This window comes from Sceloporus occidentalis, unplaced genomic scaffold (genome assembly GCF_023333645.1).
Source record: "Sceloporus occidentalis isolate IW3139 unplaced genomic scaffold, rSceOcc1.0.p SCAF_29, whole genome shotgun sequence".
In the NCBI taxonomy this organism is placed as follows: Eukaryota; Metazoa; Chordata; class Lepidosauria; order Squamata; family Phrynosomatidae; genus Sceloporus; species Sceloporus occidentalis.
In genome coordinates, this window is record NW_028317009.1 from 6064822 (window position 1) to 6089719 (window position 24898).

At 40.7% G+C, this 24898-nt stretch overlaps 1 protein-coding gene across 1 annotated transcript; it reads left to right on the forward strand.

Moving 5' to 3' along the window:
* On the forward strand, positions 1–23450 carry LOC149299221 (17-beta-hydroxysteroid dehydrogenase type 2-like). Its single transcript, XM_089486672.1, has 6 exons — positions 1–101; positions 12639–12739; positions 16880–17092; positions 17675–17860; positions 22527–22664; positions 23086–23450. Exons 1-6 carry the CDS (start codon positions 1–3, stop codon positions 23448–23450), a joined length of 1104 nt encoding a protein of 367 aa, XP_089342798.1.
* Positions 23451–24898: the final 1448 nt, after the last annotated feature.

Sequence of the window (24898 nt, forward strand, 5' to 3'; positions counted from 1 at the left end):
ATGGCGCCGCCCAGCACTGACAGGAATGTCGGCGGTTGCCATGGGCGACGCAGGAAGCTGGGCGAATGCGGAAGTTATGACTGCGCCGGGGAGCACGTGATGTGACTCAGTTAACACCATGGCGGGGAAACTGAACTCTGTCGATTTGGAGGCTATGCTGAAGGCGCTCAGGGGAGTGAACCGGCGCTTGGGTAAGGGAATCCCGGGGGAAATGTCCATCACAGCCAGTCCCCCTACCTCGATCCACCGTCCGAGCACTGTACTCCATCGGCTGCTCACACACCATTATTACACCGTATCGTTAAATTCCGGGTGTACACAGACTCCCCTCTCCTTAACCCTTCCTCTCTCCCTTCTGAGTTTTTATCTAATGGGCTATTTTTCTTTTACTACAGGATCTTGTGCCGAGTCCCTCGAGGATTGCCAGGAAAAACTTGAAAAATCGATACAATGCCAAGAATATCTGAACCTTGCAAGTATTCCATAAGCTTTTTGTTACCCCAAAGTCATTAGAATGTATGTTTAATTTACTTTTGCAGAGACTGCCAGCTACATGGGCACAAGACACTAAATCTATTACGTACACAAACAGGACACATGCAGTAAAAATACTGCAGATCCTCCTATAGCTCAGCAGCACCGCATCTCCTATAGAATCCACAAGCACTGACGGCTGACTATGTTACTTAATTAAAGGCACACTGTAACCTCTTACATACCTTTTAGGACCTACAAGTTATACCCGGATTTCTGATTAGGTGATCGTTATAAAATTGACGGGAATGGCCAGGAGCCCCCAATGTACTCAGCAGTCTCTCAATGGTACAAGGTACTCGAGTACAGACTTGTGAGTAGCTCCCTCTAGTGGCTGCATTCTGTGTAGCTCTGCACAGTAAAGCAGTGTTCATGATCAATCTTCCTGAGGACAGGACAGACAAAAACTACCAAGGTGTAAGTGACCTTAAAAAAAAAAAAAAAGCGGTTTATTTTCTAAGGGTTTAGTGAACTGGCCAATGTAACCGTGACCTAAATACTTTAGGATTACATCTTCCTATAAACAATATTCAGGATCTTGGCATTTCCTTCCCTTAACTTAAAATTGGCCTGTCACTAGGGTAAGGATCTTGGCATTCGTGACTAGCGGTGTTTCTTGAACTTTTTAAATCCTATGACCATGTATAAGTTCAGGATATATGACAATATCATGGTCGAGTTTTCCGGTCTGACATTTATCTGATATTAAGAACGCTGAAATACTTGAAACCCACGAGGGTGTGGGGGACGTGTAATTGTTGAACGGGCAGATCCATGCTTTGGTTACTTCACCAGGCACATAACTCAATCAAGCAACATTTCATATTGTCCTATAATAAAGCCGATTAGACACCGGTGACCGGTTCATTTGCCATTTTATGAAGAAGGTCACATTGATTCGCGTTGTAATAACTTTTAATTTAACAAGGCCGTGCAGAGGGAGGTCCCCGGCCAGCCTCAGCCGCACACTGTAAATCTTGGCTGCCATAACAGTTTTTGTCTCCCTTTAAATCTTATAAGCGCTGAAAAAAAAAAAGATTTATGGCTTTTAAAAAAAAAAAGCATACAAAGATATATGACAGATGAAAAAAGAGCAAGTGTAACTGTGCGAAGGTACTGGGCTGAGAAGCTATGTCCAGAGGAAGGTGGCGATCAATCATTCTCAGTAATGAAAGCAGTGCAATGTTATGACCACCGGACAGTTCAGTGCCAGAAAACGTCAGAATCCCAACACTTTGTGCTTAATAAATTTAACGGGAATCTAAGAATTCTGTAAACCTTCCTCGGGGCTGAACTGCCGCCGCCAATACTGAAAAGCTTCATATGACGCCTCATTTAGGGAACGCTCACATTTCAGATGTTCTGCTGAACGGATAAAGGATCTATTTTTTTATATAGGTTTTCTGTACTATAAGCCTGATTTTTTTAAAAAGGAAAGAAGGACCTTGAATAAATCTGCTGTGTCCAAAAAGGGAAGGATTGTTGGGGCAGAACGATACTAAGTATTCCCACAGAGGGCGCTGTCGGTCTGTGCATTGGATGTTAATGGCGCTTGTGGTAGTCAAATGGGGATTGTTGGCATGTTGCCCCACCTGTCATCTTGGTATATTTGCGGATATAGAGAAGCATGCAACGGAGTAATTCAGTCTGCTAGGTTTAAAGGTATTTTCAGTCTGATTCTATATAGTCATTGTGAATGCACACATCTCATTATAACATAAGCAGAGATTACTGCAACCCAACAGCCAACATATTAACGTGATCCCCGCTAATACATCTTCACAGCATTACCTTACACGAAAATGTACTCTGACCTTTTATTAAGGGTACATAATAAAGGCTTTGGTGTAGATTAGTTGAATTAAGAATGGATATCCATCATCCATATAATATACATACACGCTATAAACGTAGATGGCAAAACACACGTTCTAAAGATCTGAGATTTCTCACCGTCTTTGGAACTTTCGTGGGAAGTTTTTTTTTTTTTTTAAAGGGTTAAACTGGAAGGTGATTTCAATGATGAGAACAAGTCTGCTGCACTTAATGATAAATAGATCAAATTCCCTTTTGAGGTTTGATGTATATCCGGCTGAACCTAGACATCAAAGAGCTGTCAGAGGAAGCCGCCCCGGTACTGTTAATTTATAACGGCTGTAGAAAGCAATCCATAATCCCACATCACTCCTTCTACACAGCGATAACCTAACTCTCACCCCCCAACCTAGCCGAGTCCGCAGAGAGGGCCGCATCAAACTGAACCGTCACAGCAGCTTCACAGACACTGATCGCTCAGGACCGGCCGACAATTCTAAAGAGCCATTTCAAGAATGAAGAAAATGGTTGGAAAATATGCATTTCTATGGTTTATATATAGGTTTAGACGCTCCTTTGGTATTAATGTATGGCTATGATGCCATAGAATCAAGCTACCTGGTGTCTGCATGTGTTATAGTGTGTTCATCGCCAAGCTGGAAGTGGAACTTAAGTGAATGAGGTCATCACCCGGTCCACTTTCTTTCATGAGCTGCAGTGTCAGGACCAGCAAGTTCTTACCAATCTAAGCCAAGTACCAGCTGAACCGACGAATAGCACCGCATGAATAATGAATGCCAGGAGCGACCCAGAACTTAAAATACAAATAATCATATGTAGGATCCATTGGCTATTTAAATATAAATAGAAACTTAGAATCAAACTTGCCCAAAAATCATTTTTCTGGGGATCTACGAGGCCCTGTGTGATGTCATCATGGTGTCTTGTTTGTTTTGTGCTATTAATGATAGTTAAACATTGTTTATTTTGTTGGTATACAAATTGTTTAACATTTTGTAGCTATATGTATCGTATTAAGCATTGACAGTGTATCATTATAACACTATTTAAGATTTGATCATGTAATAACCAACCATTTTATTTGTGAAAGAACTATAGAAACGCGCAACAGCCTGTATTTAACGGATAATTGCGGCGTAATTATTTCTGGGGTAAGGCAGTAAACAGTTTAACTATATCTTATCGCCTCGGCTCACAGGAGACTGTACAATCACTAAATATATATATTTTTTATTGGAGAGAAGTCGGTTTAATTTTCAGGCAGTGACTCTGCATTGAGGCGTCAATTAGCTCCATAGAACATAATACATTCGCTGTTCTCCTGTCAATCTCGCCGAAAGCTCTTGTTTAAGGCAGAATGAGCAAAAAGCGATGCCAAGTTTCTATTTTTGGTCAATTAGCCAAAGCGACATGATTTTGGGGGAAATAAAGAAAAAAAATGCTACAAGGCTTACATTGCAGAATATGTTATAGGAAGAGGTTCCGTGCACTGAAGCCAACGCGGGGATGATTTTTTTTTTTCTACGGAAATGTCATTTTAGGTAAAGGATTCTGATACGATTTGCGGTAATCCTGGCATGTAGCCTGGCAGGTTACACGAGTCTTAGAACGCTTCTTTTGCTTTCTGTGGCTTCTGGGAGTTGTTGGTGACCCAATCTACGTCAGGCATGTATCTCGAAGACAGGGATTAGGACAAGACAGACTTTAATTAAATCGCATGGAACCAGAAAAAAACCCCATGACATTTAAGATCTGATTTCATGTAAATCAGATTCCTTGATTTATAGCTTTTCATATAAATATGTATTTAATAATCATGAATTTTTAATTAGCAATGATGTAACATTATTTAGGGTTTTCATATACATATAGATATATATATGTATGTATATATATATATGTAGATATACAAACACCGCATTTGCTCGATAAGATGACCCTGATTATAAGACGACCCCCCAAAATCTGAATATTAATTTAGGAAAAAAAGAAAAAGCCTGAATATAAGACGACCCTATAGGAAAAGTTTCACTAGTAAATGTTAATTGATGTAAACTATGTGAACGTCTACCCTCTGCCCCGACTACACACCAGCGAGTCAGAAGCGCCGGTAAATTGTGTGTGTGTGGGGGGGTTAAATGGAGGGCATAAAACAGGAGGATCCAGGTCCCCTGCAGCGCTGCGGGGGATCTGGATCATAGTGAGACCTATTTGAGGTCTGATTATAAGACGACCCCGATTATAAGACGAGGGGTATTTTTTCCTGAGCATTTATAAATCAAGCAAATACGGTATATATTCTGCATGTTTCTGTATTTCAGTGATATTTGCATACTGGTGCCGAATCGTAGCGGCATGGATATAATGTATAGGGATTTAGTGTACATATCGAGGTGTACATATCGAGACGCATGCCCCCGAGGAAGCCCCTTTTTCGTGTATACCGTTCGGCCTGAGAATGTATGCGGTGAAAGCGTATCCAGAGTATATCCCGGAGAGGATTTTGGTTTATACACTTGTGTATGGTTATGTTTAACAATGAGTGGCACCACTGGCATGGCTGCACCCTGTAATTGGTAATATTTATTATTTTATATTGATATGTTTTTAAACGCCGTATTCACTTATGTTCTTACTGTGTATAAAAATGTTACTCTGGAAGACAGTATTTTGATGGCACTCAATGAGTTGAGTATTAAGAATCGTTACCCCATGCCAGTACACATAGGCTGCTATTCTTTACAAAGTATTACCCTTAGGGCACAGCTTTCTAAACAGGGATCTTTTAAATCCAGGAGACTTTTTATAAAATAGTGACCAGAGCCGAACCTGCAAATCCATGCGGTGGCCCAGCATGTTCAGGGTTACAAATTAACATATCTAGCCAAGACTTGTGTGTTTTATTAAGAAAAATAGCCATTTTCTTTCCAAAATGGGTCAATGGAAGTTTAGCAGTGTTGCGCATGTTAATTAATCCAAGTTTCTTCCTGCCGCAGAGTCTAAAGCCTGTCCAAACTGGGTTTGTTCCGAAGGAAAATGGAAAGAACGATCCAGACGCCGCTGCGCTTTAAAGCGAGAGAGGGGAAGAAAATACAGCGTGTTCCCACAGATCTACGAGCAGCGACGTTTCTTCAAACCACAAGACATCTGAAAACCCGGGCCTCGATGGGACCAGAGACGCCTGTTTATCGACAACAATTCCACAAAATCTGAAAGCCATTTACAAGAACTGCAGCTGAAAGACGACTTTGAGACTTCTTTTATACATCATGCATTTAAGTAGATTGAGACATGAAAGGCTTTGGTTTTAAATGCCATTACTTCAAGCGTGTTTTCATTTTGTGTTTCTTCCACACCAGCTAGTATTGTGATAAATAATGCACATATTTCGATGGCGCTACTGTATGCGGAACATATTGTATTTGTGTCATGTTTAATTGCATAACAGTATTGCTGTCTACATGTGTAGGTGTCAATCTATATAAATCTAATAAAGACATCTTCTTTAGAGGCTTGCCGTATTTCCTTGTTGTGTAATTCACCAAGGAAGAGCTGTCTGATGATTAAAAAGTAACGGGAAATAAAATGCAGGAGCTACCGTGTAAACTTTAGGACTTAGTCACGATGCATTTCTGCCTTTGTGTGACATCATGAGCGCTTACATCATATAAAAATAGCCGTGAGGCAGGTTGACTCGTAAAGCGCTACACTTTGGATCGCTCTTTGAGCTTCGCACCATCATTGGCTTTTGATACACAGCCCCTGACACTTGAGTTTTATTATTGAGTCCATGTGTGCGGAAACCAAGCTTAAAAAAACAAAAAAAAGACAACATATGGAAGGGTACTTTAGTTAAAGATAAAGTAATTTAGCTGTAATTAGTAACTATCAAAAGGGAGTTAAATTGTATTTCCCAGGCTAAAACGCCTCATCCCACGGGCCGCACAGGGATATATTTAATCCACTAGTGCTTTGAAAGAGGATATTGATTAAAGTACAGAACAACAGGAAGATGTGAATGCTAAGCGCGGTGCTTTAGCTGCCTTTTTTTGTCTACTCCAAGGGTTGCCACAACAGGTAGGTCATGATGTCGCTTAACTACAATTCACATGAGGCTCCGTTGACTTGTAGAAGGATGGAAGAGGCTGGCAGAGGACCATGCGTGTGGTGCTATGGAGCAGCTGGGCTTAGTTGTTAATCCATAGACCTAAAACCCATGTCATTTTAATTGTGCGATTGAAAAATTAAGCAGTCTTATCAGCCGTTGCATACCGTTTGGAGAGGGAGTCCAGCTGCAAACCCATGACAGATTTCGTTTGACCCTTCCACTATTAACCTGCTTAGCACCGAACGACCTGGGGCTTACTCAGCGTGGCTAATAAAGCTTTGCTTCAATGCTTTATTAGACTTGACTTGGCTGAGTGTTCCTGAATCACACGCTCTTGCAACATGCTAGTCCGTGATTATCGTTCTCCAGTCACCAGTGAGATCTGAACAGAACCGAAGTATGTAATTTTGTGGGTCAAACAGTAAAAAGGGGTCCTTAAATGAAGAACTGGCTTTTGCTAAAATGTATATATTTTAAAAACATAAAACAAACTAGCGCCAATCATGCTTAGCAAGGAACATCAAATGCGAAGTTCCGCCATGCACTGAATTCCTGCTAGATTATAAATTTTGCATCCATTGTGTGTCATTGGTATCTTACCTGAAGACGTCACACTCCTGTGTCTCCTGCCCATGAATTTACAGCAGTGGATCCATCCAGACCTGGATCAGCTAGAATCCTCCTGTACCTATGAAACAAGCATAAGGTTCTTTACTTAGTGGGGCATTGTGGGTCAAAACATCAGAAGGAAGGTAAGATATTCACTAAAAGCATCTGTGCTCTGATTTAGAGACTTATATCAATGCCGTATAAGATAAATCGGGCAGGAATGGAAATGAGGTACCCAGGAAAATATAAATATACATACGGATATTTTCATGGTGAAGAGTAGGTTTTAAAATTCAATGCAAAGCATTTTTCAGAAAAAAAAAAAAAAAGTAAGTTAGAGGAGAAATTGGAGATTCGAATGGACTCCGAGAACAACGGTTGGAATATTGTTTTTAGTTATAGTGTTCTGCGTTATGTAAAGGAGAAAAGTGCTTCATATGTCAGGTAGCCGTCGGCTAAACACCATGCGTCTGTCCAGGCTATTGCCGGCTTTTGTTGGAATCTTGGATAATGCATGCGCCGCATTTATTTCATGAGCAGCCATTTTTATCTGCCAATGGGTGTCATCCCTGTTTTATTTGGATGCTGGGTCCTGCTTGCTTTCTTATTTATTTGTTTCTTGCAGCTAATGTTAAGTAGTACTCCATTCTACCATATGGATGATGTCACTAGGCCTTCTATAAATAGTACGTCATTCTACCAAATGGATGATGTCACTAGGCCTTCTATAAGAAGTACTCCATTCTACCAAATGGATGATGTCACTAGGCCTTCTATAAGAAGTACTCCATTCTACCAAATGGATGATGTCACTAGGCCTTCTATAAGAAGTACTCCATTCTACCAAATGGATGATGTCACTAGGCCTTCTATAAGAAGTACTCCATTCTACCAAATGGATGATGTCACTAGGCCTTCTTTAAGTAGTACTTCATTCTAGCAAATAGTTTTTGCGTGGAACTACATCATCATAAAATGGTCACATTTGGGAAAAACAAACAAAAAAAACAACCGTTAAATGTAATGTCTTCCTCTACATGTTGTATGTCATTTAAAAGAGCATTTATTAGCTCCTTTACATAAAAGGCACATTAAAATGAATAAAATCGCATAAACAAAAGTCAAATTGCGTACATCAGCAGAGGCAAATGGCAACAACAATAAAAAAGCCCCCGAAAATAATCAGAACGCCAGAAGCATTACTAATTTTAATTATGGGAAAGCGGCATCTGCGTTCAGGGCTGTTGATATACTAAGGAACTAAACTAAACTTCTAGGTGTGATTAACTGCTTCTCCGACTCCACCAGATGGCTGCTCATTAATTTTGGGGTTTTTTTTTTTTTTTACATGATTTTTTTTCTCCATACAGTCATATGGGCAAAATGAAAGCTTAAGATGGCACAGCATATTGGCACATGAAAAGCTTAAAACGAACGTTGATATAAAATCATACCGGCTTTCACCATTTACGCCTCGCAACCTGCTATCTGCGTATATGGGTCTCCATATTGGAACGTTCGATAAGTTGATGAAGAGGAACGGATAAACAATAATCGCTTCCTTCTTTCTGAGAGTTCTTAAAGAAAATTACAGCCGTAACGCAATTGATATGTCGCGGCAGCTGCCGCTTGGGCTTTGAGGGATGTAGTCCTGTAATATGTAAAGTACACGCAGAATAAAAACCCGCGCTACGTGCATCGCCAAACGGGCAGAGGTCAAGGTTAACTTCTAAATGTTTATCTCGTGGGAGGAGCAAAACCTCACATAAAAACAAGGAAACAAACCCAAACTAACACTTGCTACATTTCTATACAAACCGAGATGATCTGGAATGGGACCAAAGCAACAAAAAACAGTATGGAAGGTTGGCAATTGGAGCTTATTCATTTCATTTTACATTCAAACATCTTGCGTATTTTGGGAGCATGGCTTTGTTTACGTGGATCGGAAGACAGGCTCTCATGGGATGCCTCCGGCTGAGCTGTTGGTAGCCGGGTCTGCAGCGAAATTTCTGTAATGACCAATGGATGATTTGAGATAGAATACCCGGGTCACCTATAACCCGGCGCGCGCCTCTACGTGGTCACAGTACTGTACCCACAGAAGCTTTGAGGACCTGGCACAGTAATATGCAAACCAGAGAATGGGGGTGGCGCAGATACTGAAACATAGAACTTGACGGCAGATCAGACCCGTTCAGCCCATCTAGTCCCCCCATAGTCCGACCTTAATCAGCCGTTGGTCTCGTCTTACATTCAGGGGCCTTATACCTGTCCCATGCATGGTTACATTCCATCACTCACAGGCATAAGACGGCCAAGACAAGGTTGGAGAATTGGGCGCCTTCTGTAATCACTAGATGTTCCGAGTCCGCAATAGGGGGTCTTCGTCGGGGACTGTTTGTGTTTTACATTTTATGGCGTTACAGCCATAAAATGTATGTGCATTTTGTTATTAGATGGCGTGTTCCCCATTAGCGATTCGGCCGTTTCCAATAAACGTTACATACGCTTGTTGGGGGAATAGCTATCACCAAATAAAACCACGCAGTCTGGAACAGTTTACAGCTTCTCGCGAAACCCCAAGCTAACGACAAGCACACTCTGTTACTCCACATAATGAAGTGACAGAATTCTTACACAATACCAGATTTCTCTTTTTGTTTTCACAGTTATTAAATAATTTAGGAAAAGAAGGTCAACGTGCGTTAAAAAAAGAAAGGCTATTTCAAAAATCCGTACAGATTTATAGCTGTGGTGCCTGCGGACTATTTTACGCCCTGATCTTTATAATTAATCCGGACCGAGGGGGGTCTTCAATTCCAATGGGAGGTCACTTTTTATACTTTAATTACCTTCCATGGAGACAGGCAGGGGGTGGGAGAAATATCTATTGCCATATTACATTTTCAGACAGATCGCCTTAAAATACTTAAATTAATTCTATTTTGTTGAGATATAGAGATATTTACATTGGGAAGGGAAACTAGATAGATACATGAAGCAATACCAGAGCACTCATAGGTTAAAATGAAATGAATGCACTTTTTTGGGGCAATAACTACTAAATGACAGCATTAGCGTTTGGAAACCATTGGCAAGAAGTCCTAATACTACAAGTACTGATTCTAGCGCAGAACACGCATATCTCTCTGGCTTCTCCGAACGTTCTTTTGATGTTCATTATGTTTTATGCTGTTCCCAAAGAACGTGCACAGAAACTGCTTCCGGTGAAATCTGTGAAGAACAAAACTTCTCCTTCGGGCACGTTGCCCTCGAACAGAATATTCACGGCAGCACAGACAGACGCTTCCTGAAAACGCACAGCCCTGCCAGCTTTAAAGATCCAATTAAAAGGTGTATTTGGTTGGATGCGGCTCGAAAGAACATCGGTGAAGTGAATGATTTCAGAGGGGTTCGCCCGTATCATACAGATGGGGCTGGTAAGAAAATCTTCTTTTAAGTGGATTTAGTTATTAATTTATTCACTCGGGTAACAATAGCTCATTTTTTTTTCTTAAATTAAAGTTTTCATTATCAATAAAAATAACCTTATTTTACCAGAAAGCCAAACTTTAATAATATACATTAAAAGCATATCAGAACCTAATATATAAAAGCGAAAAAAAAAGGTTTTTTTTTTTTTTTTAAATAATGGTATTTAAACAAGCTAAATTTTTCGCATTAAAGGCTTAATCTGTGTAGTTAACTCATGGGTCACCTGTACCCCCCAGCTGTCCATTTGTATCTCTCTATTATAAAGAGTCACTTTTGTCAGCAGACATGTAGAACTGAACTAACCAACTATTAGAAGATCCTATGTTGAGCTTTGGCATCTTCAAAAAGCACAAATGAAAATAACTTCATCGGCTTATCCAGATGTCCTAGTCTTATCCAGACACTCCAGTTTTCCACGGCCAAGGGCCACACACTGGAACCACGCAAGACATAATCCTGACTTGGTTATGAACCAGGTTGCTGTGCATATGGCTAGCCTTCTGTTTATCTTCTATTTTTGGGCCATGCAATAAACCTTTTACGTTTCTCAGCCACCCCTAAAGACTTTGTGGTCATATTGTAGAGCTGTCACAAAGGACTCGTTAATGGAGACACTATTGAAGAAATGTCTAACCGTACTGCAGAGTCTGTCACGAGACGGGTTAAATTGTCATGTTGAAACAGCTGCGGGCGTAAGAAAAACAGTAGGAACAACACATTCTTATCAACGTCATGTGCAGACTACCCACCTATGCTGGACCTTATCAGAACGTGTTGCTAAACAATCTGCTGATTCCCATGGCTTGTGTCAGCATGATAACCTCAACAAGCTGACTGCTACCAATTTCTCAAACATAAGCGTAACCTTCTCGCCAGAAGAACTTTACTTAGAATGCGGAATAGCGAGAGTTCTACCGGAGCTGTTGGAATGAGATCGAGTCACATTACATTTGTTTATATAGCGCCAGCAGATTCCGCAGCGCTGTTACAATCAGTGGGATAATTTAAAGGGTTATTAGGATCTTACATTCTAAACCATGATCTGCAAAAATTACCATTTTAAAAAGATAGTTTGGATAGAAATATTAGCTCAATTAGTGGTCTGCTCTGGGGTTTGAAAACTGGAGACAAAACGGTCCTCGACTATTAACATGACCGACGGCGCTGGTAAAGATCAAATCTGATACTTTAAGCTGCATATAAAAAGATGGTCAACATTTGGAACAACAGTTATTTGCACTTGGATTGTGATGTCGCAAATGCACGTGAGGGCTTCCAGACCTCAAAGTGAGACGCCTGTCACTTATAACCTAGGGCAAGTTATGTTTGGCCCCGGTTACTAATGAAAAGGCATTCTACCGACATGAATGTGATTACAAACCAGGCATCTAAAAATTAGTTGTTCAATGGCCGTTTTTTGGGGTTTTTTTTTTTTACATTTACCAAGGTTGGGCTGGAGGAGAGGTCCAGAGGGGCTTTCAGTGTTGTATATTAGCTTTACTTTTGGCCTGATACACGGGCCGCTGGGAATGAGCTTATTTTTGATAACTGCATAAGGCTCTTGCCTATGGACTAATAAGTAACGTTTGTCACTCTTCTCCATGGCTGTAAGAAAAGGCTGCTTGCTCTCCCTTTGGGTAATGCATGGGTTATTGGAGCTTCTTGTACAAGTAGTGATAAGTCTGGAAGGGAGGAGCAAATATACCAGACAAAAAAAAAAATGATACACACAAAAAGAGGTGGGAAGAAGATTAATATTTATACCAGCAATTTGTTAGAAACTCATACAAGTTGAGAAATCCTTTACCTAGCTAAATGCAGAGGGTTCCCGAGACATCAACACATTTCTGCCGCTGACTGGGACCTGACCCTGGGATATGGAGTTGGTCCAGTATGAGTCTATGCTGCTCCACCTAGCAGTAAGTGCTGTTTTTAGTGGATTGACCATTTACAAACTAACGAAGAACAAGGTGAAGATAGAAAATGCTTCCGTCTGTGGTCTCCTGTCTCTGCTTACATTGGGGATTATCTCCTTTTTCTGTGCGTCTGGAAGAGCCGTCCTCACCCTCTTCGTGTTATCATGCGTCGCCTACTACTTTTCAATACCTGTCAGAGATATGTTACCTATGGAAGGCAAGGCTGTGCTCATCACAGGTAAGACCCCCAAAATGGAACATTTGATACAATGTTTCTGATGGCAAAACCAATGTATATATTTTTTTATTTTTTTTTTAAAAAACACCCTAATAGTCTGGGCTACCCTCATGCTTCTAGATATTTTCTGTGTATCCTTGCAATGGAAAAACCAGATCAAATAACGTTATTGCCATTATTATTCTGTATTTGTATATTTCTGGCTTGCAGCAGCGTATGCACTATAACATTATGTTACAGGAGAAAGCTTTAAGTTATTCTATACAGTTGAGCGGTTCTACTTTATTTTACTTAGTATTAAAAATATATTCCCTTTTCATCTTACCTAAGAAAACTTTTTTCCAACTACATGTCCCTCTTGTTCGACAATTATTGCTTGTTAAAGAAGAGGGGCATGATTCACAGCAGACAAAGGTTTTACAAGTCTATCATATTCTGTTCCTTTTGGAAAATGTGTGATGTACAATAATGTTCTAATAAACCCTGGCTTTATTCTTTTTATCAACGACTTTCATATTTTACTAACTTTTAATGTCTTTTTTTTCTGACCCTATCTGTTTCTATTACCAGCATCTTGCATACCTTTGCTTAACAGAGTGTATGGAGTACTTAGAGTAATTACACCGGCTAAAGCAATCAGACCTCCTGGTGGAGATACTGGCAGCTGGAGTATTATAATCTCTGAAAATGTCACAAATTGTAGAATAAGAATTCTCTGCACCCTGTGACACTAAAGCACTTTAGCTTCATACAAAATAAAAACTAGCTACAAAACATATATTCCATGGTATTACTTAAAGAAGCACAGGCCAAATGGCACGACTCCCATCTAAGTCTAGATTCTGTAATGATTTTAATTACTTTACTACCAAAACTAAAATTGCTTAACTTCTAATTCCGATACTTCCGACCTGCGTGACTCAAAGCGAGGAAACTCCCACATCGTACAGTTTATATGCGATGCATGAGAAAGCTTGTACGAATGTGCGCAGGGGACACGCATGCGCAAAGAGCAGACTGGGGTGGAACCAAGAGTTCCACTAGCCAAAATATATGTATATACAAAAAGGTGAGAGCCTTTCGGTATCAACCTCACTCTACTCGTCTCCTATATGTACAAAAGCATTAAACCTTTTTTTGGTCTAAAGCATACACCCCCATACATAAACACACACACACACACACACACTTACTCGGATTTCCTTTTCTGCTTCTTTAAACTCAGCACAATCTTTATTTTTAAAACGTGGTACTTCTGGATCGCAGCCATCTGCAACACAGCGTTAGCACAGCCTTAGATTTTATAAGTGAATTCACAACGCTAGACTGGCAATAAATCAGCTTGTCTGCGCACACACATGCGCGGTATATTCCAATGACAACGTATTTCTTTGACATACACGTTACCTAGGTTCTAAGAATCGGATACTCGGTAGTAAGTTTTCATACATATATTGTAACAAAATTAATGATTGATGTGAAATCTGCTTCCCATGCTTGTGATAATTTGGTGTAACCAAATCTTATGTATGAACTCTTTAAATAAAATGTTACTATGAATTTTTAGTACAGGATTCGTTTTAAGCACATGCATGGAAAGTTGCCAGAAGGTAGAAACGAATCAAAGTCTGCATTTGATCCACTGGAATACAAGCACTTAATATAGTGAAAATAAAACTTTGGAGTAGTTTTAAAATATCATTACTCGACAACCAAAAATAACAAATTTAAAACAAGGTCCAAACGGTTCAAAAGCTTTTAGTCCCTTTCAGAGGAAAATTTAATATTAGGAACTCATTATGATGTCATGAATTCTTGGAAGACCTAGTGTACGATTGTTGGGTCTAAATCATTCACTAAACTGTATTTGAAATACATGCTTGTCCACGAAGACAAAAAGAAATATTTCTGCGAGGATTCAAATGTTGTTCTGAGTTCTTATGAAGTTCTGTGTACGAGAAACGGCTCAAAGCTAGTGAATCAGGGTAAATTAAAAGTTCCTAGTAGGTCAGTATGTTCAATATTCTCCCCAAATATTCCATATCACGCCAAGTTTCCGGGTTATTGGCGAGCGGGCCGTCGTCCAGTATATGGAATAGTGACATATTTGACAGCTATTCAGCAGTCTGTAACCTTGGGCAAGCAATTGTTTTTTCACACCATTTGCCTCAAACTTCAAATAAAAAAAAAAATAACACTTTTGGGCTACGGGTGAATGAAACTAAATGAAATACAAATGCATTTCTTTAAACCGGTCTTAAAAAGGCATCTCTCACAGTCACAGGCTGAGGGCTCCGGGAAAGCAAAAGGAGTCGGCAGGACGCTCCGTTGGTACAAAAGTAGCACAAATGACTTTATTTACATTGATCGTTGGCTCTGCTTTGACTTATCCTGTTTGCCATTGGCTGTCAAAACACTTTAATAATGGCGTACACCCATAAATCCTCAGCAAAGTCTATAAAAACCAATGTACCTATACACCATACCTAAAGGAAATTGTATTTCTCTTTAATGCACTTTCTAACTTCGCCCGCTAAACCATTAGATTAAATTGTCCTTTGCAATTTGAATATTTTGGCTGCTCGTTTATGGATCCGCTCTTTCCGAGGACAGTTAAAGCGCGTACTTGACAGAAAAGAAGAAACAAGAAGGACAAGGTTGTAGGGAAGGAAAACGCTGAAGAGCACATGGGTAAAGAACACGTATACAAACATAGAACGGGTCTGTAGTGACCTTTTAGCTTCACGTGGCATCTGATCAGTGCCCTGCGCTGAAGTTGGCTCCTTTATAGATTTACAGAAAGAAAGATTTCATGCCGTATACATTTGTTAGCATCCAGGTAACAAGCAGTAAGGCAAATTAATTCATTTTTCTCGTCAGGTATCCCATAACAAACGAGACAGCTTCGTGCATTCAAACAATGCCGGAGAATCCTAATTATTTATATTGCGCATAGAAAACATGTCAAGGCTGTCACGGCTCCTTCAAAGTAAATCTTTCTCAGTAATAAAAACTGTATCAGAGTGGTATTATATGCTGTTTGTATAAACACGCAACCTTTTCAAATCATGCATTTGATTGAAAGAAATTAATATCAGTTTTTTTTCTGTTGGCTTGAGGAAAAAATAATCAGACTAAGATGAGATTTGGGGTCTTTCTCAACCAAGTTCCCAGCTGGCACCAGCTACGTCCATTGTGTTTTTGGTCTATGACTTGATGTTTCTTTTGCTTTGTGATATCCACTCTCCATGTAAAGATAAGCGACCATAGTGTTCCATCTACCCTTTCTTGGTATTTGCGGAGACTTTCTACCCAAAGTGTTCTAGAACTTTATAAATTTCCCTAACCTTCAACTGTAGGGTTATTTGATGTCTATCTAGTGCTTTCACAACAACCCAAGACTGATCCAGTACATATCCTCAATTCCTCATAGCATTTCCCAAATCATAAAACTTATTTCCCGTCTGCAATTAAATCCTCTAACCCCCCCTCCCTCTTCCGCTATGTTAGCCACAGATTTTTGTCCAATTTGATATCCACAGAAACTCGACAACACTGTATTAAAGGCAAGTGTGTCCTACCGTGAAAAGAGAAACCAAGCAATAGGTTTGAGGCAGCAATGAATGCCTTGTCTGGGTCAAATATCACCTGGCAGCTTGGTTACAAAAATGTTATAGATGATAGAATCCGATAACATTTTAAAATATGCCATTACAAGCCCTAGGCATAGAAAAAAAAGAACGTATGAGATAAACGAGAGGAAAGAGACAGGGTGTAGTGTCTTGGCACTTCTGCATGCCCCCAGAGTATCCTGGATGGTAATTGTTGTCTGCGTTTTGCATGTGAAGTACATTGTACAGCCCGAGCATGTCAGGGAACCACAATGTATGTGTGAGAGGGCAGGTATGCTGTAAATGTATCCAACGTATCATACCCCAGGCTATAAAGATTACTATTGTTTAACTATCTTCTTTATTTGTCCGGATTAAGCGTCTATCAAAATTACATAAATCGTTCTTATTGTATGGCACTTCTATAAAAAAAATTAGCGCTTGTTAAATGCTTTTAACGGGCTGATCTTTTGCGAGATATTTACTTTGGCTGATCCCTGTACATTTTGTCATTTTTCCCATCATTTAGGGTGTGATTCTGGGCTTGGACATGCACTAGCTAAGCACTTGGATGAACTAGGTGTTCTTGTCTTTGCTGGTGTTTTGGATAAGAAAGGGCCGGGAGCTGAAGAACTGAAGAAGATCTGTTCTTCAAGGCTTTCCTTGATCCAACTGGACGTCACCAGTGGCCAAGAGATAAAGACAGCGTGTGACAAAATCAAGGGTCGGGTGAGAGATGAAGGTATAACATCTCCAATGTGAAGACCATTTCAAGCCAACACTTGACCAGGGATGGCACATTTTGTCCACACTTCGTGGACTTAAAGTTCCGTTAAAGTTTTATCTTCATTTTTATGTAGGATAAAATGGCATAAACACAATTTTAACTCTGAGCTTTTGAATCAATACTACTTGGCATCTGTACAAACACAGAGACTTAGTATTCAAGGTTCTTCCTAGGTAATGTTTCATTGCTTTGAATACATTTCCATGTTGAATGTGTTCAGCTTAAATAAATTACTCTTCTAGAAAGGGCAACATGCCCAAAATATTGGAGGAGATGGCATGTTTAACCAAAACATGCTTATTTTGACAACATCATAAACATTTTTTATTACTTTACTAGTGTTGGCAATTGCTTTTGGGCCATATCCACCATTAATAGAAACATACTTAGGGTAGCTCTCAGTATAAAGCTTTTTTCACGTGTAACTTGTCTTTAATTTACCATCTCAAACAGTAGCCAACGGATGATTACAGAACAAGAGTTCGTGTCTTTGTATTTCATTTTAACTAAAGTTACATATTTGGTTCTTTTTTTCAGGGCTCTGGGGCATCGTACATAATGCTGGGGTCCTTGGATACATGGCAGATGGAGAGTTGCTTCCGATAAGCGTGTATAAGCAGTGTTTGAATGTGAACTTCATCGGGGCCGCGCACGTTACGAAAATGTTTATGCCCTTGCTACGGAAAGCTAAGGGAAGGCTAGTGAGCATCTCAAGCATGGCAGGTAAGATTCACCAAGTAGGAAGAAACAGCACCCCCCCCCCCACTAGAGATGGATATGGAAACAGTATGAATTAAACATTCAGATGCTCAATTCTCTCACAATACAGACCTTCGGTAAATATAAAGCCAAGTACGCACTTTTAAGCGTAAAACCCAACAAGTATTTTCTGTCCCCACCAGCAATGGCGGAGGACCCACGATTCCCCAACTCCTATGTGTTGCCTTTTCTTTGTCAAAATTACTTCTGCTGAATGCAAACAATCAGTAAGCCATAAGCAGCTTGTTTTCCATGAAATGTTATTCTTTCTTTGGTTCCAAATACTTGTCCCTGTACAAATAGCTGAAAAGCCCCCGCTCCTCATCGTCACTAACAGTAATAGGACATAATTTTTGTGGGACCCTCAAGACCAAAATTAATTCTTCAACTCCCCGGTTGAAAGAAGCTCCAGCATTAATTGTTTTAAGCAATTCTGTGCTTTGTGGCATCAGTAGCCCCTAATGAAATCAAAGTACAGCATTTACTAATTATTTAGAGCCTTGGAGTTAATAACCTGCAGGAGAAATGTAAAGTACAAGAAAAACGCTCTACGATGTAACAGCTTTCAATAAACATGGAGAGAGGGAGATCTCTATGTAAATTAAAATACTGTGTACTGTGACACCGAGCCGGGAGCTGGGGGGTAAGGTTCAATACTCATGTCACCTTCATGTGGCCTCAGAGAAGTTGCTTTATTACCTGGTGTATCAGGCACTAATAATTAGAGACTTAGTTTTGCACCTACTGGATCTAATGATCTGTCAACACAGAAGCCTAGTACGAGAGCCTACGAGACACGGGTATGAAAAGTCAAAAACATTCTATACGTTACACACACGTGTTCTTTGGTTTGAGTCATTTCATATAAGATGCCCGAGAAGACACTTCCAGCGTAACTCTCACTCAATACTCCAAGAATGAGTTAGCAGATAAGAAGAGCTTTAGCCAGACTTTTTACACCAGCTAGTGACTTTTTTTGTAACTGGGTAACTAGAATGTATTTTATCTACACAATGTAATTTACAAACACATTACCTGTTGTCTTTACACACATTGTAAGTTTTAGGGCTGTAGAACCCGGTGATACTATAGGTGATACTAGCCTACCCAGCAAACATTCTGACCTCCTGGGAAAGAGCAGCACTTTTGTTTGAAGGGCGGAAGACCAAGGTCTGGCTGGTGGGCTTTTAGCAGACTTTGTCCCCTATTTCCTAGATGATGGTGTTATTTAGAAGAATGATAATGTATTCTAGTTAGCAAAACATTCTCTTTTGTTTCTAAACACATTATTGTAACTTGTAAGGCTGTAGAATCCTGCAATACCCTCATACCCCGAAAACATCCCGAGCTCCTACAAAAGAGGGGCAAACTGTTTTGGGTCCCAAAGGAGGACCATCCCTCCTACAACTAGGTATGTTTCTGTAGACAGCAGTCTAGTGATGTCATCTTGAAAGGTATGACATAGGATGATTTTTTAAAGACAACAAATAACGTCAGAAACCCGGTCTCCCCTTAACCAGAAACGGATGACACAAACGATTACATTGTGTCATCAGATAACATCACCACACCTATATGTTATGAAAGTACAAATGGCAGTATGGAGATATCAATCTGTACAAAACCCATCCCGATATGAAATGTGGATTAACTTTACACAACAAATACAGCGCAAAGTTGCCAAGGTATGTCTGCGGATTTCCAAATACTTTATGATGACAAATGTAGGAAAGTATGGGGGTAGTTAAGATTGACAGCATAGTCGGAGCATCTAATGAGCACCTGTAGCCTTTATTTAGAGCTCTGTACTCTAGTGCTGAAATAATACGGCACATTTTCTACCCAGCCAGTTATGTACAAAAATATTAGTGGATGGATCAATCAAGGCTTAAAAGCCAAGTCTTACATCTCTGCTATTAATTAATGAGCTCATTACTTTGTCAGACCTAGCTTGTCATGGTTAAGTAATTGGGCTTTTGATTATTTAATTAGTTTGCTACGTGATTGTAATTGCACGTGCAGAAAACTTCTCGAAAACAGGAAGAATTTCAAAAATTTGGGGATTAAATGAAGCCATTGAAATTCTGCATTTCTGCACGCACAGCGACTGTTAAGTATATTTTTTTTTTTCCCCCATAGACCGGAACGCTTGCTCTACAGATAGAAAGGCAGTAGCAATCGCAAGCCTTGTGGACAAGAGCAGTTTGTCCAGTGAAAAGGATTAGGAAGCCATAGAAGGGGATTAGCCGCCACTGCAGGGGGGGGCAACCTGTTATATTTGTGCAGGAAGATTTAACATACAGTACCTCTTAGAAGCAATTCTAGACAATACCCTGGTTCAAGATTAGTTAATGCTGGATTATTCATTTTAAGTAATACAGCAAATACATGTTCTAGCTTGTTATCTGATAGCTGTTTTCCACAATGAACTGTACATGCGGTTATATTTCCTGATCGGCATACAACAGAATGCGAACAGTTAGATTTAAGGTTACTGTGACCTCTAACAAGTTAGTCATTTCAACTGGGATTAACATTTCAGAGTAAAAAAAAAAATATTCTAAAGAAAAATTAGTAGTGAGGCTTTCAAGTACTCTGCGCAGAAGAATCTTCTACAAAAAGGGAAATTAACAGTCTGCTTTTTTATAGAAGATTCCTCTTAATTCCCAGTTCTTCCATCACTTTGCTGCGTAGGTTTTTCTTTCTTCCACCATCCCTACACTAATCTTGGGGCTTCAATATACCGATTGATGGCCCATCCTCACCCGCTGGTTGCAAATTGCTGCCACTCTCCTCCTCTTGGTCTCTCACAAATGGACCACCTCACCCACGCGGCGTGATGGCCACCAAATTGACCCAATGTTCTCCCACCTTTCTTCAATATATTCGTTAATTCACTAACACACTTCTGCCACTTCTCTCAAATGCCCCCCCCAGCCTCAGTCGTAGCTATGGGTTGGTCTTGTAACTGTGTCCCCCCCCACACACACACTGTTCACCTCCGCCATGGCATTCCACAGACCCATCCCGTTCAAAAGTGGTCACGTACCCCCTGAACGCCTGTGAAAAGTCTTCTTTACCTTAAGACTTTACAAATTAAAAACTTTCGCTCCGTTCCTATACATTCGCTCTCCATCTCACCAAACCATTTAGTCTCTTCCCTTTCCCATAACCATAAACGTCTGTTTTCCACATTTAACACCCTTCCTTTCCCACCAACACCTCTACTTTAGAAACGAAATTAACACCATCAGAGATAACATCCTCAACCTCCCTCCTCAAACCTACTACTTCAGTCCAGTCATCCCTACTGAAGATTTTGAGGTTCTTTCGTCCTCCCAACTCAACACTAGCCTCCCCGACCCGGTACCCTCACATCTCATATCAACCCTTTCTGGTGTCCTTAGCCCTAATATCTTAATCTTTCCTCTGGTACAATCCCATCCTCATTTAAACAGGCCATTGTCTCTCCCATCCCAAGAAACCTTCTCTTTATCCCTCATCCCCAAACTACTGTCCAGTTTTCCTTCTCCCGGTAGCATCCAAACTGTTCAAATGTTAAAATTTAAAAAAACTAAGTTTCTCGCCACAAACTCTCAGGCATTCCACAGAGACAGCACTCACTTAAATTACCAACAAACTTCTCTCTACTTATATGCTTGGACCTCTACAAACCCTTCATGTCCATTGCAAACCCAGACAAAGCTCTTTCCTGCTTCAGATCCTACCTCTCTGACCGTACTGTTACTGTCCCCTTCACTTAAACTTGTTCCTCTCCCGTACCGTTATCCGTTGCTGTTTCTCGGGGCTCAGTTCTTGGGTTTTTACTCTTCAACATCTACACCTCTTCACTTGGACAACTCATATCTTCATTTAGTTTCCAACAGTGCCGGTACACGGACAACACTAATCTGCGTCTCCTCTCAGTCTTTGTTCCACAGTAAATTGTATATTAGATCTAATTTAAAATTTAAGAATTTGGCCAAGACATTGTACAGACATTTTAGAAACTATTTTACTAATCCACTACTTTAGTGATTTCCAGTCTTGATTATTGCAAGTCCCTACTAACCAGTCCCCCCTTTGTCCCTGCGTTCACCGCTCCAATAAGTCTTCAACACTGCGTTACGACTAAACTTTCTCTGTCCACCATTCCTCATCAGCTGCTCCATTGGATCCACATATCCTGAAGAATCGAATTCAAACTTCTGATCTTGACAAATAGAGTCCTTAACAATTATGCACAGTTATATCACTACCCTCTTTTTCCTAAATACATCCCAAATGGCTCTCCATTCATTTCACGAATTGTCTCTTCTGAGGGTTCCTTCCATCAGACTTTCCCTCTCGTACACAACTTCCAAAAGCTCCCTGAAAATGCACGCCTTTCGAGAAGCTCCCAATTTTTCTTCCTAACAGCCATCTCCCACAGACTTCCATGGAATAAACAAGCATCAATTACCAACCTTTTTGGAAATTACGTATTTAAAAAAAAAATTAAAATATATATATATATATAAATGTTGCCAAATCTGAGCTAACATTTGGCTGTATAGGCGGCATGCTGTATTGCTATATGCATTTGGTATTTATTCTGAAAGTTCTTTCCCCCCACCCATATCTGCTTTAGGACACACACCTATTCCAGGGTTTGCAGCTTACGCCGCATCCAAAGCCGCTCTCACGATGTTCTGTGCCGTGATGCGACAAGACCTCTTCAAATGGGGGGTGAAAGTGGCAACAATTCATCCAAGCGGCTTCAAAACAAGTAGGTGTATGCGTAAAGTAACAAAATGAAGCCCACCTTTCTTTGCTCCTGCTAATGGGCATGTGCAAGACAGACTAGATGGAAGTATTACTGCTTATAAATCCCATGGATAGCTTGACTGATTTAGATAAAGTATCGTACTTAATTAAAATACTAGAAAGGAAATACATTTTTAATTCTTCTCCCCCCCTTACATGAACATTTTTAATTTTAGTTTAAGTTATACATGAAAAGTGGTCTTATCACCATAGCAACTAATAGTCCAATCAGCATAAACATTCCACTGATTGCTAGGGTGAGAAAACCCCTTTATAAACTTTAATTCATAACTCCCCCCCCTGGAAGGACAAATGTAATTTCTATCTAAAGACCTTGCCTTAGAGGATTTGAGTTGAATTTGCAACTTTTGTTGTTCAAACAGATATTTTTGGCTCTCGTGAAAATTGGTCTGCTCAAGACCAGAATATTTTGGCTAACCTAACGGCAGATGTGAAAGACGATTACGGCGAGGAATATCTATTGAAACTGAGAGAACTGCACGATGAAATGGCTGCGATTTCCTCTTCCGACCTCACGCCGGTACTGGAAGACGCGTGTCATGCTTTGTTTGCGCAAAGTCCCAATTCCTCTTACACGCCGGGCCGATTTGCTTACTTCATTCCCTGTTTATTCCGATATTTTCCTCTCTGGGTCTACGATTACTTTGCCAAACAAATCTTTCAAATCCACAGGAACATCCTTCCCAGATCCTTGCGTCTTTCTCGCACTAAAAACAACGGGGCATAAACTACAACCGAGGCAGAGGGAGCCCGAATACGAAGACTTACTTCTGGCCAATTATTTCAAACAGGGGTTCTATTGTTTACCGTCTGGACACAAAGGGCAATAGAAAAAGACAGCACACGATATTCCACAACTCATTCATACTTCATGGTTTGTGAGAATTTGCTATTTTTGATATACCGTATTTTTCGCTCTATAAGACGCACCTGCTGATAAGACGCACCTAGATTTTAGAGGAGAAAAAAAAGGAAAAAATATTTTGAGCTAAAAAATGGGCTAAAATATTTATTACAATAACTGAATAAGCTATGAACACAGTAAGACACACACAGTAAGACACACACAGACACAGTAAGACACACACAGACACAGTGAGACACACACACACACAGTGAGACACACACACACAGTAAGACACACACACAGTAAGACACACACACAGTAAGACACACACACACACACACAAACACAGTAAGACACACACAGTAAGACCTCCCTCCCTAACCCCCCTTCTCAGTATCTCCCCTCTAACTCCCTAACCCCCCCTTCTCAGGATCTCCCCTCTAACTCCCTAACCCCCCCTTCTCAGGATCTCCCCCCCCCCCGCCCCGGTCACTTACCTTAAACTCCTGTGTTGGAAGCGTGAGGCGTTTGTCTCGGGTGCCGGCGCTTCACTGCTGAGCGCCGGCGTCTGACGTCATATGCCGGCGCCCAGCGTAAAGCGCCGGCACCCGAGACAAACGCTTCCAACACAGGAGTTGAAGCGCTGAGGCAGGCGGCGGTGGCGGCGGGTGCCGCCAGCAAAGGATTCCTGTATATCTGTCAGGCAGAGGGGCCCGAGAGTTGCCGAGCGGTTGTCTTCAGCAACCGCTCGGCACCCCTTGGGCCCCCCTGACTGGCAGAAATCCAGGACTCCTCTGCTGGCGGCCGCCGCCGCCTGCCTCAGTTGCGACCCCGGATTTATCGGCGTATAACACGCAGGTAGGGTTTAAGCTCCGGATTTTAGTTAAAAAAGTGCGTGTTATACGCCGATAAATACGGTATATCGTTGCCCCCCCCTCCCTGCCATGTGCTACAAGTGTTTATCGACCAAGTTAAAGCTGGTGATTAATAGCAAAGCGAAGGAACATTATGCCGATTTCTTAAAAAGGACACAAACCATTATTTTTGTAAATAAGGATATAGTCATCAGGACTGAAGGCTAAAGATTGTTCAAGACATTTCAAAGGCTGACAACAGCGATGTTTACTAAGACTGATCATACAAGTTCAGAAGAAACTTGGAACCAACCTACGGCATGGCTTCGGGTACTGTTCGCTTCTATGGATCAATTCAACGACCGCTAATCTTTCTTTGCGATCAATTTATTAGAAGCACGTTGCCAATGATACAAAGCAGTGCTGGAAGCGAACCTTACAAACATGCTGAAAAGAAAGAGCGGGTTCCACCAC

Bases quoted from the DNA above. Each gene is read 5' to 3' on its own strand.
- LOC149299221 (XM_089486672.1), top strand. From the start codon at position 1: ATGGCGCCGCCCAGCACTGACAGGAATGTCGGCGGTTGCCATGGGCGA. The intron at 17,093-17,674 runs GTATAACATCTC...TCTTTTTTTCAG, and splicing joins GGGTCGGGTGAGAGATGAAG to GGCTCTGGGGCATCGTACAT. The intron at 22,665-23,085 runs GTAGGTGTATGC...TTGTTCAAACAG, and splicing joins TCCAAGCGGCTTCAAAACAA to ATATTTTTGGCTCTCGTGAA.